Below are 19951 nucleotides of genomic sequence, written 5' to 3'. Positions count from 1 at the left end.
AGAGGAAGGCCCATACGACAATCTGCTTTTAAGCTAGGGCAAGTTTTTCAAACGACACAATCTGCTTAGACACTCCGCAGGACGCAGCCTCCGCTATCGCCTCAGGCTCAGGTGACACCGTGACAAGGTATGTTCATCCTCTCTCTCTCTCTTCTCTCTCTTCTTTTGCATGAATCGATGTTTTTGTTTTCCTCTCCCTAAGTCCAATCCAGCTCACAACAGCAGCAACCATACCCATTTTCCTCATAATTTTTTGCATTTTCACATTCCATCCTACGAAAATTAAGGATCCCTTCTAGTGGGTTGAGGACTTGAGGTAATAATTAACTTTTTCGATCTCTAAATTATGCTCATACTTAAAAGTGCCAAAGTAATATTTTTGTTTTTATTTTTTATTTATGTATGAAGATACATGCCACCATTATTGATGTTATTTGAAGTTGGCTCAGCTAGAATTTCAGTTAATAATACTGTCAAAGGCTCAAAGCACTTGCCATCTGAATGTACAAACAAATGGAAATCAAGAGCAGGCTTTAACAAAACAAAAGTTAATGGTTTTTTCTGTTAATTTGCACGGGTCTTCTGTAGCAATGATCAATCAATCACTGCTACTAAAGTTGATTCCTCATCCTGAAATCAAGAGAGGGGTAATTGGCTCCCAAAAACAACACACAAAAACACAACCAAAGCTACATTGAAAACTCCAGCCAGGAGATCAATCGACCAAACTGCTTGATTTTAGATTCTTTTTAATGTTATTTTTATTGTATGATCGGCAATGCTTAGTTATTATTGTTTCCGTTTGATTCTCTCTCTCTGCAACTGCAAACTACAAAATCTACAAGAATCAGAAGTTCAAAACCCATATATTTCAGTTTATCTATCTGTCTGTAAGAATCAAAAGTTCAAAAAACCTATGCTAAAACCCATATCGATCATTTCAGATTGTTCAAAAAATCAAAACCCATATCTTTCAGTTTCCATCGCCCACTGTTCCAGTTCGGGTTCGCCGGTTGCAAGCTTCAGCTGCTGGCCCACTGTCTCTCAACTCTCAAGCTTGCCCCCCCCCTCTCTCTGCAACTGCTAACTTGTATGTATGGGTTTTGTTTTAATTTTGTTTCTAAATCAACTAATCAAGCTCTGTAATTCTTGTTTTGCAAACTAAATCCTATTTGGTGAAATTTTTTATTATCTTTTTTAAATATATATATATATATTTTTTACAATATAAAGTAACAAAATTTGCATTGCATTTTGAGGTAATCACCGTAATCTACATTTTATTTCAGCAAAACAAATATATATATTTTTATTTCTGTAACTTCTATTTCTATTTCTCTTTTTTTTTTTTTTTCCAATTATGTTTACAAGAAAATTTGAATCTGGACATGAAAAAAGAAAAAAAAAAAAAAAGAATCTGAATTGGATTAGAAATCTGCAGAGATTGAATCTGAAACAATTTTTATCAACATGCCAAGCTTTTTGAAGATGGAAATCTTTTCAGAACTAAAAAAAAAAAAATCATAACAAGAACTTTGACAAGCAAAAGTTCTTAATATAGGGTAAAGCTCTAAAGTTACATCTTGAAAATTAAAATACTTACAAAAAGCATGATTTTGAGTGAATTCCGTAGTGTTGGAAGGGGCTTGCCATGAACTACCTCACACTCTGCTTCCACTAGTAGATTCTCAAATAGGATTAGTAAATTGGTGAGAAGAAGAGATAGGGTACTGAGTGGTGAATTGTTCAGAAATAAATTGGTAATTTTTTTTATTAATTACCCAAATAGGATTTTCTATGCCTTAATCAGTTAATTGTCTGAAGATTAGTTAACTAAAATTGAATTAAACAACAGTTGATTTTGGTTGACATCTTTTGATTTAGCCCACCTCATTGAGAAATCTGGATGTTTTGTTTCACATAGAAATACAATCTGTGTAATGCACGAAGGATATATTCAATCTTTCTGCCATATTTTTATTTTCAAATTTTGGTTTTTGATTTTTTTTTTCTTATTAGAATGTAGAATTTTAGGATATTGATTTGTTAACTGAAGCATTGTACTTTGTTATTGGATTAATTTAACAGAAAAGCTGAGCATAATATGTGCTTATCACACCTATCCGTAGTCACACCTCTTTCTATGGATAGGTGTCCAAGATTTTGACTGAAAGCATAGTTGGGTTGGGTTGGGTTGAGTTGATACATGATACAAATAGTACATAGATGGTGGTGGTGTTTTAATGGTTATGAGTAAGATTGTAAAACCTCTTCCTCACAACATGAGTGTTTTCTTATTTTTAGGGTTAGTATCGGGCCTTAACAATTAGCAAGAACAAGGTTCAAGAAACATGTCTCCTCAGTCATCGAGTAATAAATTCTTACTTTTTCTAAAATTTAATTTGGCATTTTTAGCTATTGGTTACGTTTATATATTCATGTTTTACATACTGATTTTTTGTTTTTTTTTTTGTTTCTACATACATACATATAATATTGTTATGATGTGATGCTCGAACAATTTATTAATGGGAATTAAAGACTTGGAAGTTTAGTTTTCAATTTCAGAATATATGTTTTACAAGTTTATTAACGCTTTTGAAACTTTTCCTCTTTTGTCCTAATAATATAGGTCTTTTTTTTTTTTTTATAAGTAACATAGGTCTCTTTTCTGAAAGAAGAGAGTTGATTGGAATGGATGGAGTTGATAAAAAGAAAATAGTTATGTTTTTAGCTAATTGAATTATATAAATCCTCTTACCATTGTAGCAGTGATGTTGGTTTTAAAATGTTATTAATGGGAATTAAAGACTTGGAAGTTTAGTTTTCAATTTCAGAATATATGTTTTACAAGTTTATTAACGCTTTTAAAACTTTTCATCTTTTGTCCTAATAATATAGGTCTCTTTTTTTTTTCTTTTTTTTTTTATAAGTAATATAGGTCTCTTTTCTGAAAGGAGTTGATTGGAATGGGTGGAGTAGGGAAAAAGAAAATAGTATGTTTTTTTTTGCCTAGCTAATTGAATTATATAAATCCTCTTACCATTTTAGCAGTGATGTTGGTTTTAAAATGACCAATTATGATAGGAGGTCTCTTTTCAATTTATCTTAATCAAATGTATATCTATGCAAGAGGATTACGTGATTGTAGATGACGATTCTAGATGAGGATGTTAATGTCAACGTTGTTATGAGGATGTTGATGTCAACGTTATTATGAGGATGTTGATGTCAATGTTGACTCTAGTAATGACGACTGATGATGTTGATAATATGTTGATGCACTCAAATTAAGTCAAAGCACTTAGAATTGAAGGAAATTTAGAGTTGAAGACATACTATTGAGCATAGTGTCTAATTCTTTTAGTTACAAGAATCTTTGGTCACTTCACACACGATTTTTCAGTTCATGAAATTCTGAAACAATGGTGTGTAGTATGTTTCATCTACTTGGGCTCTCTTCTTTTTCATCTCTCTAAACCTTAATTTTATCTGTGAAAAAGAAAAAGAAGACTTGATGCAATTTTAATTTAACTTAATCAGTTTGAGCATTGGCAGAGCTTCTGAAATGTTGAAACTGAAACAGCAAAGAAGAGAGAGTCCACCAATAAGAATTACCCAACTTAGGACAAAATAAGCTCTCTGAACATCTTGACTAATATTTGCATGGGAGACTTCTGTGGATATAGACTTGTAGAGAGAAAGATATGGTTGGGGGCACAAAAGTGTACGACAACTGTGAACCAACTATAGGGTTGTGAGCTTTTGACTTGTTTCATGCATCGGATCTAGGAAGTGTACAACAATGAAATGGAAAGCTCTGATGCTCTCAAAGTTACAAACAGAGACAATAATTAATACTATATATTTATAACTTACTTTACTAATCTAATATGATACTACGTATATCATATATATATATATATATATATATATGTTTGTAACTTTATACTTAGATATATTTTGATTTAGCCCACCCCATTGAGATATCCTGGATCCGCCCTTGGATGTATTGTTGCACAAGAAATGATTTTTATCCTAAATACAGGTAGGTAGCCCATTCAATATTTATTATCTGTGCTCAACGGGCATCTCGTAATTAAAATTTATAAAATGACAATTTTACCCTTGTATAAAAGCATCATTGACTATTTACCACTTTTCAACGCGGGTGAAGTAAAACTACCGGTAGTAACAATTCCCTTGAATGAAGGGGTTTACTCCAACAGTCCCACTTGTTCATTCAAGGGAATAACACAAATTCTTTTTCTTCCTCGATTCTTTTCCTCTCTTTTCTCTTGTTTACACTCCTTTCCTTTTCCATCCGCAATTTCAATACAAACGCACTTCCAAGGGAATTGAACCCGATTACAGGGGAATTAACTGCTACGCTTGTTTACACTTCAGACCTTCGTCAACTATCAGGTTTGGTGCTCTCTCTCTCACTCTCTCTCTCCCGCTCTCTCCCTCTCTCCATTTGCGTTCTCATATTCATAGGTCTTGTATATAGTTGATTAACATTTTCGAGTCACCTCCTCGATTGTGTAAAATGAAATTGTGTATTTCAAGCATTCTATACATTTATACAGAAAACAGTTTGGCGAATTCTAAACTTACGACTGAAAATTAAGCTTTTTTGTGACTTATATATATATGTATATATCTAAATATATGCAGAATTGTATGTATGTCTATTTCTATAAAAAGTATAGTTGCAAAGTAAAATCAGCCTCATCTTATGTGCTCCACATGCTTGAAGAAATGTCCAAATCATAACAGGCATGTTTATTCGCATGTGTTTAATGTAGAATTATTTATTTATTTATTTATTTTTTCCCTTTTATTTTTTTTTTCTTATTGATTTTTGTTGAATTTGAATCTAGCAAAGAGGCCCTTTTGTTGACTTTTGAACTTTTTGGAATTTGACCATTTATGCTTTCTGTGTATATATATTGAATTTTCGATAACTTGTCTAATGGCATTGGCTATTCCTTTTTCTAAACATCTGAAAAATCAGTTAAACTCGACACTAAAATTTCCTGCTGTCCCGCTACATGGCCTTGTAACCCAGTTCCCATTACCTGGTTGTGAAGGGCTACATACTAGTTATATTGCTTTTTTAATGAGAAATTTGGATGTATTATGGTAATATTGACATTATACTTTTTTTTTCTTTTTTCTTTTTCTTTTTTTTTAATCATAGTTTAAAATAGGTGACTAATGCAAAACTTGTTCATCTTTCTGCAGTTTGTTGCATTTAGCATTATCACAATCTCCATGGGGCTAGGAGGAAGTTTTGAATTTTTAACATGAAAGCCATCTCGTCAAGTTAGTTTTTCCTGTTTAATATCAATTTGGGTAATGCTCTTATTATTATTAGATAAGAAATTGTGAGGAATGAATATACAAAATGAACACTATAAATATATAATTCAATTTCAGGAGAACTTTTGAAGTATCATCTGAATAGCTAAATATATATATCCAAAGATTTAAAGTTTATAGGACATCCGTGCTGCCAAAGCCATTTTAGGCTTGTGCAACAGTTAAAAATGCTGGCATGACATATAAAAATGAAGGAAGGGGTTAGGAGTTTGATTCTTATGCTGACAATCAATAAAATGAGGACATGGACATCAATATATATATATATATATATATATATTCCTAGTTGGTACTCACACACAACAAGGAATTGTTTGCACCTAGTAGGAATCGACCTTGAGACCTGATACTTCATGAGGCACTAGGGCCTAAGTATTTTCCAACTAGGCCAACCCCTTGGGGGCAAAATAAAGATCTTTTGGTATGTATGAGAATTCTAGGTCATTTTTCATGGTTGAATTGTAGTACTCGTGCGAATAAGTCATCTAAATTTTGACATTGAAATCTGAACTGATCAATTCTGAAAACTTTGAAGTCCTTTCTCTTAATTCATCTGATTTAGATACATGCTCAACTGATGTCAAGACAATTTTAGTTGGACTTCTACATCATTAATTTCGATTGTAGTCTTTGTTACTCACTAATTTTCCAATACTCCAGGTAGCTTGGAAGCCTTAGTTGTTTCGGCAGTATGATCAAATTTAAGAGCTGTCACAACAAATTATCTTTGGGTTTACTGTATGTGACCAGATTGTGCAGTTCAAATGCAGCAACGAGAGAGATACCTGATCCAACAAAAAAAATATGTAGTATTATAATTTCGTGTCCAAAAGTAGGGCTTGATACTGCTCTTGACCAGAGTGGGATTAGGGTTTCATCAGATGTAGTTGAGGTAATCCTACAGAGGTTTGAGAATGCTGGTATGTTGACGTATCGATTCTTTGAATGGGCTGGGAAGCAACGTCATTACGAGCACAGCGTCAGAGCTTACCACAGCATGATTGAATCTTTGGCCAAGATAAGGCAGTATCAAATCATGTGGGATCTTGTGAACAGCATGAGGAGCAAGAGAATGTTAAATATTGAAACATTTTGTATAATTATGAGAAAGTATGCTAGAGCAAAGAAGGTGGAGGAGGCAGTTTATACTTTTAATATCATGGAAAAATATGACATCCCTCCAAATCTAGCAGCTTTTAATGGCTTGTTGAGTGCTTTATGTAAGTCCAAGAATGTGAGGAAGGCCCAAGAGATCTTTGATAACATGAAAGATCGATTTGTTCCTGATTCAAAAACTTATAGTATATTGCTCGAGGGGTGGGGAAGGGATCCCAATCTGCCCAAGGCAAGGGAAATTTTCAGAGAAATGGTGGAAATGAGTTGTAACCCTGATATTGTGACCTATGGGATCATGGTTGACATTCTCTGCAAAGCAGGGAGGGTTGATGAAGCCATTGAAATTGTTAAGGACATGGACTCCACAGGCTGTAGGCCAACATCATTCATTCACAGTGTTCTGGTTCATACTTATGGGATAGAGAATCGGATTGAAGATGCTGTTGATACATTCCTTGAAATGGAAAGGAACGGAGTTAAGGCTGATGTCGCCATGTATAATGCCTTGATTAGTGCTTTCTGCAAAGTAAACAAGTTCCAAAATGTCTATAAGGTTTTGAATGAGATGGATTGCAAGGGTGTCACACCCAATTCAAGGACTTGCAACATCATTATAAACAGCTTGATAGGCCATGGAGAGACTGATAAGGCTTTTAGGGTCTTCCGCAGGATGATTAGGGTTTGTAAGCCAGATGCAGACACATATACTATAATGATAAAAATGTTCTGTGACAGGGACGAGCTTGAGATGGCTCTTAAAGTATGGAGGTTCATGAAGAAAAAGCAGTTTGTTCCGAGCATGCACACTTTTTCTGCTCTTATCAATGGGTTGTGTGAGAAGGCTAATGCTTCTGAGGCTTGTGTTCTTATGGAAGAGATGATAGAGAGGGGAATCCAGCCATCAAGGGTGACTTTTGGGAGACTAAGACAATTGCTTATAAAGAAGGGAAGAGAAGATGTACTTGAATTTCTTCACGAGAAAAAGAATCTTTTGGTAAAGGAGCCATTATGGGATTGAGAAGCCATGGCTTATGAGCTAAATAGAAAAATCAAGGTAGCTGATTGTTTGGTTTGCACAATGGAGATCTGGGAGTTGGAACTGCATGACCAATAGTGAACTTCAGGAGGTTAGATTTTCTCTCTGATTTTTTAATTTTTTTTGGAGACATTTTAACTTCTATTGCTGATTTCATTGCGTCGCGTCAATATATATTTAATTTTGTAAACAAAAACCATTTTTATTTCATATGAGGCTTGCTTTCAATTTTTTTTACCCATCTATAAACAAAAATCCATTTACACTAGTTTGAGGATTTATGTGGAGAAACACCACTGTGTTACATCCTTAAATACTCCTTGAATATTAAATCATCTATACTGAAACATTTGCTTCAGCCATCTATATAAAATGGGGGCAAATAGTAGTTGATAACAGTTAAAACAATTTAAAATGGGACAAAGTAACAATGAGAAAAGCATTAGGGTGAAGAAAAGAGAAGGCATAAGGAAAGAGACAACGGACGGCAAAAATATGTATGATACCTGCTCTGCAATAATCTCACTGTGGACCCCGTAGATCGAAGTACTTAATTATCTTCCATCAATTGCTGGAATTGACTATTTATATTGAAACAATTTTATTGGACGTAAGCATATCTTAATATAGGTGATTTACACATAATAGCAAATGAGTGTGTAAGGGATGTTTAATGACGATGACTGCATCTTTAAATATGTAGTCTTCAAAAATAGTAGTTGAATGGAAGGTCATGCTAAGTTTGAGCTTGTTGTTGGCTTGATGGTATTCAATTTACTATAATGCATAAAAAAATAAAAAAGGATAGAGAAACTCAGTTATTAGTTGATAATTGGTTAATCACCAAGCCACTGCTTGCTTATATTTTTTAGTTATATTTGACAAAAGTAGTTGGCCTGTGTGGCATGTATTATTGAAGGACAAGCTTATGTAAACCCCACGGGAAATGAATACATAAAGTGAATCTTTTGCAGTAGTGAATTTCATTTTTTATTCAAATGGGTTGTGGTCATGAGATTCCGTGATATTGATCAAATGGCACCTCATTATGGGGATGAAAAAGTTGGTTATATCTATGGAGGATATGTAAAATGAGGTAGACTATAGAGAATTAGAAACTTCTTTTGCAGCAGCACACTTCATATAGAATTTCTTACCGGGGCCACTGGTCAAGTTGGCTAACAATCTAAGGCAAAGGCATAACTACTGTACTTAATCAATTATCTGATTATTTAATTATTTAAAAAATTACGTAATAAACTCATTTAGATAAGAATTGAATTATATAATAAACTGATTTCCTCTGTTTTGCCCTGGGTAACACCATAACATATTGAAGAAACCATGAAATCCTGTTACGGAGAGAATACAAGTAGATGCCTTATAAAGACACATATTAGCATCTAGGAGAGCTTGATGGAGTTGCCACCATAATAATCTAAATCAAACTAGCTGGAATGCTCAAACCGTAAGAGTGGTGAAAGTCACTTTGTTTTTTGCCCTTCTATTGCACCACACCAGACACAAAATACACTTTCTTTTTTCCAGTAAGGAAAAATAAATTTGTTATGATGAAAAGAAAACTCAATGCAACATGAATATACAATTTGTGCCTTTGAATAAAGCAGGTAATCTAAATCATTTGTAGGATATGTTCAGTAAGTTCCTTTTAAATGCTGTCATAAATTTTACTTGGCTCTAACTACAGAGCCACAGAGGTTATATTCCTCTCTGTTTTTGTCTTGTAAACTGCTATCCGATCAGTTGCATCTTAGGGCAGAAGTACGTGCTTGAGATTGTAGAACCTATGGATAACTTCTTAATCTGTTTACTCTTGTTAGAAGTAATGGGATTTCGTCCCCACATCAACTCAGGACTATTGAATTATTTTTGGTCCCCCGACCCTCTTATTAGAGAAAGCCTTTCCTGGGAATTACCGTGTATAAAGTACACAAACACCAATAGTGTCTCAATAAATGCGATATAGAGTTCAGATGAAACCATTAGATACAAAGGTTCAATCTGAAATTGTAGTGATTGACATCCTGATGAGTGAAAATGATCTCTACTACAATTTAAATACTAGTATATGAGGGTCTGCAATGTGGTTCATTTTATCAATAGTAAACCAAATATATAGCTTTGTATAAATTTCTTGGTGTGAGGGCTAGTATTCCAATTTTGTCCGCTTTTAAATATCATGTCATGCTTTTGTCAGTTTTGCAATGCAATCCTATACTCTTGTCAAAAGTTAATTGGATCTTTGATAAAATTTATTTCATGCACCCTTCAAAGGAATCCTAGATTTGTTTGAAATTACTCTTTAGATTATGTTTCTATTATTAGGTTGGTATTTCCGCAAGGCATGAACTGAAGACAAATTTAGCAAGGGAAGTGTAGGAACCTTTAGATTATGCTCAGTATGTAGGGATTATATATTTAAAAAAAGCATTTAGAGCCTTTAAAATTGTTGTGCTTCCTGTGGGTTCATGCTGATGAGTAGGAAGTGGGTGTATTATATGTAATCCGATAGGGTGGTCTGAGTTAGATAGAAGTTGAGACTAACTTCAGAAAGAGAGAGAGAGAGGGTTCAGTTGGAATTTTTCAAAATAAGTTTTAAAAGGGATCCAGTTACTCCGTCCGGTATGCTAAAATGTCTCAGTTTTGCCAATGTCTTAACCAGTTCTGAGGTTTGCTTTGAACATGCACCAGATATAGTTCGTTTCCTGGGTGAGATTCAGGCAGTGCTTTCCTCAATGTGGAGCTCATATGTGGTTATGCCACTTGTACCCAACATAGTAAAATGAAATGCTGCATATACACCGAGTCTGTCTGATAAAGGTGTGGTCAGGGCAGCATTGCAACCACAGGGATAGCTGGTGTGCTAGGGTGGCGCCGAGATGGCTAGTTTTTCCACCAAGCTTCGCTACGTTACAAAGCTTCATCACAGCCTGATGGAATGCCTTCATGGGTTGATGCAGCGCAATTCCATAAATGGTGGCCGCGTATGGCGGGTAGGGTTCAATGTAATGTTATGACATTATAGCATGCATATCTCCTATGGGAGGGATTAGGAATCATGTGATGTTTCAGGTCAGGTCAAGGTTAGGGTAGAGCTCAGGATAGATTGACTTTAAACAACAAATCAACCAATCAAGTTCTCTTAGCAGCATCCCAATGGGTTATAAAATGTCTGCATATTGCAAGGTGGAACATATCTTAAACTGTAGGGGCTGTAATACATCCGCTATCAGCTCCCAAACAAGGCATCGCATGAGGTGCACTGGATATAATGGTCTTAATATGCCAGTGGAGAAAGGCAATGAGGATTTTATGAGGAGTAGAGGTCCTCACGATGTCATGTACATTCCTTTTGTGGAGGCAACAGGGCTTATTCGAGGAAAAGAGGTTCTTGCAGCATGATGTATGTGCCTATGAAAAAGAGCATCAAGTGTACTGGTCTTATATGCTCACGGAGAAGCTAGTGAGGCTTATATGACAAGAAGAGCTCCTCGCGTTGTCATTTACATTCCAGTGGCAAAGGCAACAAGGCTTATTCGAGGAGAAGAGATTCTTGTGTCATGATATATATGCCTGTTGAGAAGGAAATGAGGCTTATTATCTGAAGAGAAGATCCCTGCAACATCATGTAATGTTTGTGGACACTGATGGTTCCCATCAAAGATATCATCTAAGCCTGTTAAGGAGTCAACGTGATATCTTGCATCAACACCTGTGTGGATGTTAATATGAAGACCAGAGGTTTGTAAAGAGAGACAATTTTGCATGGTCAAGAAGTGCACCGATAGAGTTTGTTGAAGACCATAAGTCTGCCAAAGAGAAGGCAAAAATATAAAAATAAAAACAATACTTGTTGAGAGTGAGAACACAATAGGCATTTATTTATTATTTTTTTTTTTAAAAGTAAAATTTCATAAAAGAAGCCTTCAAAAGGGGAACACATCCCTTAGAAGATAGACAAGGCCTAATTAACTATTTTCTCCTTGGATTTACAATTTCTCCCTAGAACCCAATAAAAAAGAGTGCTAGAAATGGAGAATTTAAACACCCCAATATGATTCTCCTTTCCTTCGAAGGATCTCCTATTTCTTTCAAGCCATAAACACCACCAGACACACAAAGGCACAACTTGCCAGAAATCACGAACTTGGGCCCCCACTATACAACCTCTCTTCCTCATCTCTCTTACACATGTAACACCAATTGATCGACTCTCTTTCTCTCTCCAGTTTTATATTTGCTTTTCATATATATAGATTTTAAAATTTTAAAAGTACCCCCCTTCAAAAAAAAATTATATATTTATTTTGTATAAATATAGAATTTTATAAGTTCTAAAATTGTTCCATACTACTAATTCTAAGCCTCAAATTTAATCTCTCTGATCATTGGACACTTCATATCTCCATCTTTAATCCTTTGTTTTCTTTGTTACACGGATATTTTTCAGCGGTTTTTCTTTAATGAAAGATCACAATCTCTAAGCAGGGTATGAAAAAAAGACCTAAATAAAAAATTGTCTACTTCTCTTTAGACTCTTTTATTGTATAATATATCAACTTGTCAAATGAAATGCTGCATATACACCAAGTCTGTCTGATAAATATGTGGTCAGGGCAGCATTGCAGCCACAAGGATATATAGCTGGTGTGCTATGGTGGCACCAAGATGGCTAGTTTTTCCACCAAGCTTTGCTACTTTACAAAGCTTCATTGCAGTCCGATGGAATGCCTTCATGTGTTGATGGGCAATTCCATAAATGGTGGCCACATATGGCAGGTATGGTTCAAACTTCAACATAATGTTATGACATTATAGCAAGCATATGCCCTAAGGGATTAGGAATCATGTGATGTTTCAGGTAAAGTGAGTGTGTAGCTCAAGATAGATTGACTTCAAACAACAAATCAAGTACTCTTAGCATCCCAATGGGTTATAAAATGTCTGCATATTGCAAGGTGTAACATATCTTGAACTGTAGAGGGCTGTAATACATCCACTATCAGCTCCCAAACAAGGCATTGCATGAGGTGCATTGGATATAATGGTCTCAATATGCCAGTGGATAAAGGCAACGAGGCTTTTATGAGGAGAAGAGGTTCTCACGATGTCATGTACAATCCTTTTGTGGAGGCAACAAGGCTTATTCAAGGAGAAGAGGAGGTTCTTGCAGCATCATGTATATGCCTATGGAAAAAAGCATTAAATGTACTGGTCTTATATGCTCATGGAGAAGCTAGTGAGGCTTATATGACTAGAAGAGCTCCTCACATTGTCATGTACAATCCAGTGTGAAAGGCAGCAAGGCATATTCGAGGAGAAGATATTCTTGTGTCGTCATCTATATTCCTGTTGAGAAGGCAATGAGGCTTATTATTTGAAGAGAAATGATCCCTGCAACATTATGTAATGTTTGTGGAGTGGGATGGGTCCCATCAGAGATATCATAGGAGCCTGCTGAGGAATCAACATGGTATCTCTGTAGCAACACCTGTGTAGATGATAATAAAAAGACCAGAGGTTGTTTGTAAAGAGAGAGACGATTTTGCATGGGATCCTGAGAATTGAACTCGGGGAACTCTTGCACCCAAAAATCTTGCAATTTTCATCTTGATGCATATACTCTAAATTGTCTGTGATTCTTGTATATAAAGTTGCTGGAACTTTTGTTTGGCATAAAAAATTAAAATTCTGCAATGGAAGCAATGTTCTTGCTTTTCTGTTAAATTTCTGATAAATGAGATATGTCACTGAATTGTCTGTTTTATATTCTTGACAGTGGGGAAATGCGGTCCAGCATTGTTGAGATGCTCTGGAGATATTTAAGCTCCATAAATCATTTGGGAGATTTGAGCACTTTCAGTTTCATGTCTTGGATTATTGGTGGGGTTCAGTTTCATGTTGGGGTTCAATTTGACTTCATTGATTGCAGGTTATGAATTTTTTTCCCCCTATTTTTAAAAAAATTTGCTGTCTTGTGCAATATAAGGAATCTGGCAATGCATTCTGGACCACATTTTGTCGTGTAGATTGTCATAGCATTCCTCAGCAACAAATTGTATGAACATTGTTGGAATAGTGTATATTTATGTTGGGCCCAAAGTTTAGTTACTTATAGATTGTGGGTTATTATGTAATTAGGCTATTTTTACATTTTCATACAACCTGTATTATGCTTAGGGTTTCTAATATATGTGAATCATGTTTCAGCCTCCATCTCCATCTTTCTACAAACATCAACTTTTATGATAAGTCTTTGAATGCTTTTAGAGGAACACCTCCAGGTTTCTTGATTGGTCCTCATTTTAACAGATGATCCTCAACAACGAGTTGTATCAGTTTCCACTTTGATAATCTATCTTTGAATTCTCTTGGGCGAACACCTTCATGCTATGTTTGAGAGTACCGAATTGACGACTTGGGTTTGAAATTGGAGAAAATTTAGTTCAAAGTTTTAACTAAATTTCCTTCAAATGAGAGTGTAGCTACTTAATTTGTTGGGTCTTTGGCTTGTATTTATTATATTCATAATGTAATCACCTTTTAAGATTATGAGGATTTATGGAATACAAGTTTTTTTCTATGAAGATTGTGAGTTTTGATAGTTTGCTTTTGCATTTTACATTATGGGTGTTTTCTTGTGCAATTTTTGTATTGGATTTTGGAATCCTTGGCTTTGATGCGAATACATGTTATGTTTGGGTGCGTTTAGTAACGTTTTCGTTTTTTGTTTTTTGTTTTTGCGCAAAGAAATAGAAACATAATTTTGTTTTTCGAAGTAAAAGCAGAAAGCAAAAATAACGTTTAATAACTTTTGCTATTGTCACAGTTTTAATAACAAAAAACAGAAAGCATTGTTTAGTAAAACATTTGTTACAAAATTATTTTTTTTTGAAAATTTTTTTAATTTATTTTTTCATTCATCTATCAAAATTTAACTTTCAATCACAATAAAAGATATAATCTAAAAAAGAAAAACCAATACCTTAACAAGCAATAGTAAAATCACAGTTCTTAATAATACATAGTAATAAAATTTATTACGTCTACACCATAACAAATAATATTAAAGTCACAATTCTTAATAATACATAGTAATAAAATTCATAACAATTACATAAATCCACAACCCATAAATGCACAACAATCCGAAAAAGGAAAAAAAAATTGTATAATGTATGTATATATATATATATATATATATATATATATATATATAGAATATAAAAATAGATTTTATATATACATATATATTAACAAAAAAATCTAAAAACAAACCACAACCCATACATGTACAACAAAAATACAGGGCAAGATAAGCGTACAGTTGTATAATATATATATATATAGAATATAAAAATAGATTTTATATATACATATATATTAACAAAAAATCTGAAAACAAACCACAACCCATACATGCACAACAATCAGAAAAAAGGAAAAAAAAAAAAAGTACAAGCTTACAGTTGTATAATGTATATATATAGAATATAAAAATAGATTATATATATATACATGTATATTAACAAAAAATCTGAAAACAAACCACAACCCATACATGCATAACAATCAGAAAAAGGAAAAAAAAAAAAAAAAAAACAAAACAAAAATACAGGGCAAGATACTAGCAAAGACTGATTCTCCTCCTAATCCGAAACAAAAAAAAACTATTAAATCCACAACCCATACACGTATAACAATCAGAAAAAGGAAAAAAAAAAAAAAATACATGTCAAGATACTAACAAAACTAATTCTCCTCCTAATTCGAAACAAAAAAACTATTAAATCCACAACTCATACATGTACAACAATCAAAAAAAAATAAATAAATAAAAAATACAGGCAAGATACCATTCAAGTCTCAGATCTATTGAATAAAGGAGAGAGAATGAGATAGGAGGACGTACCTTTATGAGAAGAGAGAAAGAGAGACATGAGCCGTGTGATGATGAGAGAACAATGTGATTAATGAAAGAGAAGAAGAAAGTACTATGGAGTAATGTCAGTAGTTGTGTATTAATGGAAGAGTAGTCAGTTGTTGCGTAAAAAACGAGAAAAATAGTGGTGAAAACGTTTCCTCTACTACAGTGAAAAAATACAGGAAACATCATTTTGATGTTTTTTCTTTCTTTCACAAAAATAAGAAATGTTTTTCATTAAGAGAAAACAAAAACAAATTACTAAACAAGATTTTTGTGTTTGTTTCTCCTTTTTCAGGATTGGCAATAGAAAACAAAAAATGTTTTGGATTACTAAACACACCCTTAATGAGTCGTTAAGGACCCATTTATGCTTTTATCCAAAATAAAATAATGAAATTAAATTCTTGGAACCGAAACATGTCTATTGTTTTCAAATTTTAAAAAAGTAAAATAACTTAAGCAAGTTCAATTATTTTGTTTTTTGAATTAGTAGATTTGTAATTTTTACAAGAGCCCCCACCACGAACAGAGAGAACACAGCAGACGAAATTCCAACAGTAATTGCCTCCATCCTAGGCAAAATTGAATATATATATATTACACACTATTTTCATAACAAAATAAAAAAATTCAAAGCCCAGAAGAGAGGAGAGCACTAATTCCAAGTCACATTGCCCATAAGCACCTTATCTGAAGAAACTCATCCAAAACCGAAGTCATGCAATACAAAGAAAGTCTGCCCATATCAACGGACAGTGATCTAACGGTATCAGATTTAAAGATGTAAGTCTCAGTAAAAACATGTATGTGAATACAATTAAGATAATAAAATTAAATTAAAAAAAAAAAAAAAAAATAGTCTGCGCATTGGTTTAAGCTATTTTGGTCTTGTAACAAACATAACATGTATTCGCATCAAAGCCAAGGATTCCAAAATCCAATACAAAAATTGCACAAGAAAACACCCATAATGTAAAATGCAAAAGCAAACTATAAAAACTCATAATCTTCATAGAAAAAAAAATTGTCTTCCATAAATCCTCATAATCTTAAAAGGTGATTACATTATGAATATAATAAATACAAGCCAAAGACCCAACAAATTAAGCAGTTACACTCTCATTTGAAGGAAATTTAGTTAAAACTTTAAACTAAATTTTCTTCAATTCCAAATCCAAGTCGTCAATTCGGTACTCCTAAACATAGCATGAAGGTGTTCGCCCAAGAAAATTCAAAGATAGATTATCAAAGTGGAAACTGATACAACTCGTTGTTGAGGATCATCTGTTAAAATGAGGACCAATCAAGAAACCTGGAGGTGTTCCTCTAAAAGCATGCAAAGACGTATCATAAAAGTTGATGTTTGTAGAAAGATGGAGATGGAGGCTGAAACATGATTCACATATATTAGAAACCCTAAGCATAATAAGGTGCTTAGGGTTGATGTAATTGCATCTTTGCTGCAGATAAATGTTACTGATTTTGTTTGGCATTTTATCTCTTGCTGAAATGACTATAACAATACTATATTTGATAATATAGGTGCAACATCCAAGTCATTCAATTTTTTATTCGGATCGATGTGGGATTTGTAACATTCTTTTCTATCTGAATACGTGACGTTTTTTGTGCAGTCAGGTCACCTGCCTACCAAGGAGGATTCACCTGGATGTTTGGCGTGGCACCAGATTAAAAATTGGGTCTGACTCTCATACTAATTGTAACGAACGGGTGTTTCATGATTCGACCTAAAAATTTAAGTTATTAAGTGGAGTTGACACCCAACTCATATATAACCATTTAATTTTTCATTCGAATTCGATGCGAAAGCTATAAAAGCTACCATACGAAAAATCCCCAACTTCGAGTCTATTTAAATGTATTATCGTGGAAATTTAACTTAGAATTTCAAGAAACTTATATGTAATGAAAACAAAAAGATCATTTTCGTCGATCTTTCCTTTTGATACCGGTATTGTTACCGTTTTTCTTGCTTCTCTTTTGGTTCTAACCCTCTATCTCTACTCTTTTGTCGTCTTTTTTCTATAGTTGTTTTCGTATGTTCCTCTTCATATGAAAGTATACCATGTTTTAATCCCCATGGCGAAGTACCTGATCGTTTGAGTTGTGGCTTTCTGGGTAGCCATAGAAATTGGACCATGGGTGGGTGTTGAAGGCCTTCTTGCTAAGGCGAACATGATGGTAAGAAACGGAGATGACTGACTTAGAAGAGGATCCGGGGTCTGAGAATGTACAGGCGCAATTGTTGGAGGTGGTGGCATAGGAGGTAAAGGAGGTTGATTCAACGGAAATTTCTGGTCATACAATCCTTGAGAACGTGTACTTAAAGAAACAGCACCAGTTTGTTGCAGACCATGCTTCAGATAGAAGTTGTGTGGTGGCATCCTAGAATCAACAGGTACAGATGATGTGGAAGCCTTATTATAAACCATGCCAGGAAATCCATAACTACTAGCTGCTGCACCAGAATCAAACCCCCTGGAGATCTTAATTGGAACATTATTTATGTCATCAGAATGCTCGTCATACTTCTTATCTGAAGAAATACTTGGTTCCCGAGTCAATGGCATCTCAGGGAGCGAAACCGACATCCTTGAAGAAAATTCACTCTGGCTATTTTCATCAACATTGGATGCTAATGGTGGACCCAAGTGAAAAAACTGACTACTTCCATTCACATCGCTCTCTGTTTCCTCAGCAACAGGTGAAGGCTGCAGTGGATTATCGTCTGGTTGAGGGAACGGCAGCTTATCATCAGATTCTGATTCCTCACCTTCAAACACTATATCAATACCCTGAAGATCGTCATCAAGATCTGGTTTCAACTGCCTAGATTTATTAGACTTCTCCGCATCTCTTTCATTATCAGAAGTTGCAGTTTTCAAAACAATAAACATCAGTGTTCTTGATGGTGATGATTCGTCGGCGGTTTTATTGTCTTCTCCATCTTGGTGGCCGGCAGCCTCGTTGCATCCTCGAAAACACCGATGTCCTGTGTCGCGTCAGGTTTCAGTTCAATTTTCAAAGGCCATAATGAGTTGGTGAGCTGGGCGTGAAGGACACGCAATACTCTCTCTGGGCTGCTATATGGACCTGATGATACGGTGGCCCTGGGTTTGAGCCCACATGTGTTGATAGCCACTAGTCCGAACAAATGTCCTATTACTGTTATTGGGTTACTCTAAAGAAAGGCCCAACTGCAATTGGGCTACACCCTGAACGGTCTTCATTTTACTGTTATCAAATGGGATTTTAACATTTTTATCTATGACCTGGGCCTAGTGCACTTTTATGTGGCAAGGCATGAGCAGGGAGGAACACAGAATGGCCCAAGTACAGCAACATTAAAGTTCCAAATGTGGTGTGCACTTTTATGTGTCGTTGGGGATCTTTTATGGGGTTCTTTTTTTGGTAACATTGATCATCCATCCCCAGTCTTGGATATTTATTGATGATCATGTCCATTATGCAGAAGTTGATGGGGTTGGTGGTTTTTTGCTTTTCCAAGTCTGGATATATCCTTGGTGGGAATGGTGCTATATTGGAGGCCAGGGAGTATGGGCAATGACGTTTCAGGACGTGCGGTTTGCAAACGATGCGACAATTGGCTATGATCTTGATAAGTTTTCAACTCGTACCTTAAAAACTGCTATGCTCGGTGTATGTTATTTGGATCACATCCTCGTGGTCGCAATGGATATTTTATGTACTCTTGTTTTGTAATGTTTGTTATGTTTGTCAAAAAAAGAAAAAGAAAATCATTTTCAAAGAAATGATTAAAGTTATTGATTGATTTGGAATAAACCACGCTTGTTTGCACCCACATTGTCTAGAATTGGGGTTTGGTTGAATGAAGAAGTAAAATTGTTAATTTGAGTACGCTCTCAGGTTGAGGCAATTGAGGTTGAGTTGAGGCCGATGAAATGTTTTCTAAAAGATGCAAATGCGAAGTACGAGAGCATTCGTATCGGCCTCTTCGGATTTATTTATTTATTTATTTTAAGGTACAAAAAAAGCCAAATAGAAAAACTAGAGATCAGCCTCAATGGCTTGAATCAAACCAGGAGGCTAAACATCTCACTGAAGATCACTACACTTAGACCTGAGAACCCATTTGCCAATGAAGCGAGCAACTCTGTTGCAAATTCTAGGCCTCTCCAAAAATATCACTTAATCTTTTCTAAGAACCATGTCAGCAATTCCAAGAGCTACGTTAGTAACTTTCGCTCTCTGAAAACACAAACACTCCATCAGGTTCTTTGAATTTTCGCTCTAATTTTTTTTTTTTTTTTATTAATTAGAATTTTTTTTTTTTTTAACATGTTCATAACGACTATATTTCTATCCGCTACATTCTTAACGGTTATATTTGTAACGGCTATATTTCGTGTACTAAGAATTTTTATTATGTAATGGTTTTTTAATATTAAATATGATGAAATTAT

General features: G+C 34.6%; 1 protein-coding gene across 9 annotated transcripts; it reads left to right on the top strand.

Moving 5' to 3' along the window:
- The first annotated feature begins 45 nt into the window (after positions 1-45).
- LOC132273680 (pentatricopeptide repeat-containing protein At1g77360, mitochondrial) lies at positions 46-14116 on the top strand. Of its 9 annotated transcripts, none has more exons than XM_059774689.1 (5): positions 46-127; positions 5248-5358; positions 6046-7628; positions 13338-13490; positions 13769-14116. In XM_059774689.1, exon 3 carries the CDS (start codon positions 6077-6079, stop codon positions 7517-7519), a length of 1443 nt encoding a protein of 480 aa, XP_059630672.1. In that variant the 5' UTR covers positions 46-127; positions 5248-5358; positions 6046-6076; the 3' UTR covers positions 7520-7628; positions 13338-13490; positions 13769-14116. The 9 variants fall into 9 exon arrangements, with proteins under 9 accessions (XP_059630672.1, XP_059630675.1, XP_059630676.1 ...); XM_059774692.1 differs by adding an exon at positions 12179-12337 and having other exon boundaries at positions 13338-14116; XM_059774693.1 differs by adding an exon at positions 12174-12337 and having other exon boundaries at positions 13338-14116.
- Positions 14117-19951: the final 5835 nt, after the last annotated feature.

Source organism: Cornus florida, unplaced genomic scaffold (genome assembly GCF_030987335.1).
Source record: "Cornus florida cultivar Cherokee Brave unplaced genomic scaffold, ASM3098733v1 CherokeeBrave_3.0.0_Hap2_Chr09, whole genome shotgun sequence".
Classification (NCBI taxonomy): Eukaryota; Viridiplantae; Streptophyta; class Magnoliopsida; order Cornales; family Cornaceae; genus Cornus; species Cornus florida.
Note: the sequence above shows the minus strand (reverse complement) of the source record. Positions and strands in the feature narration are given on the sequence as shown.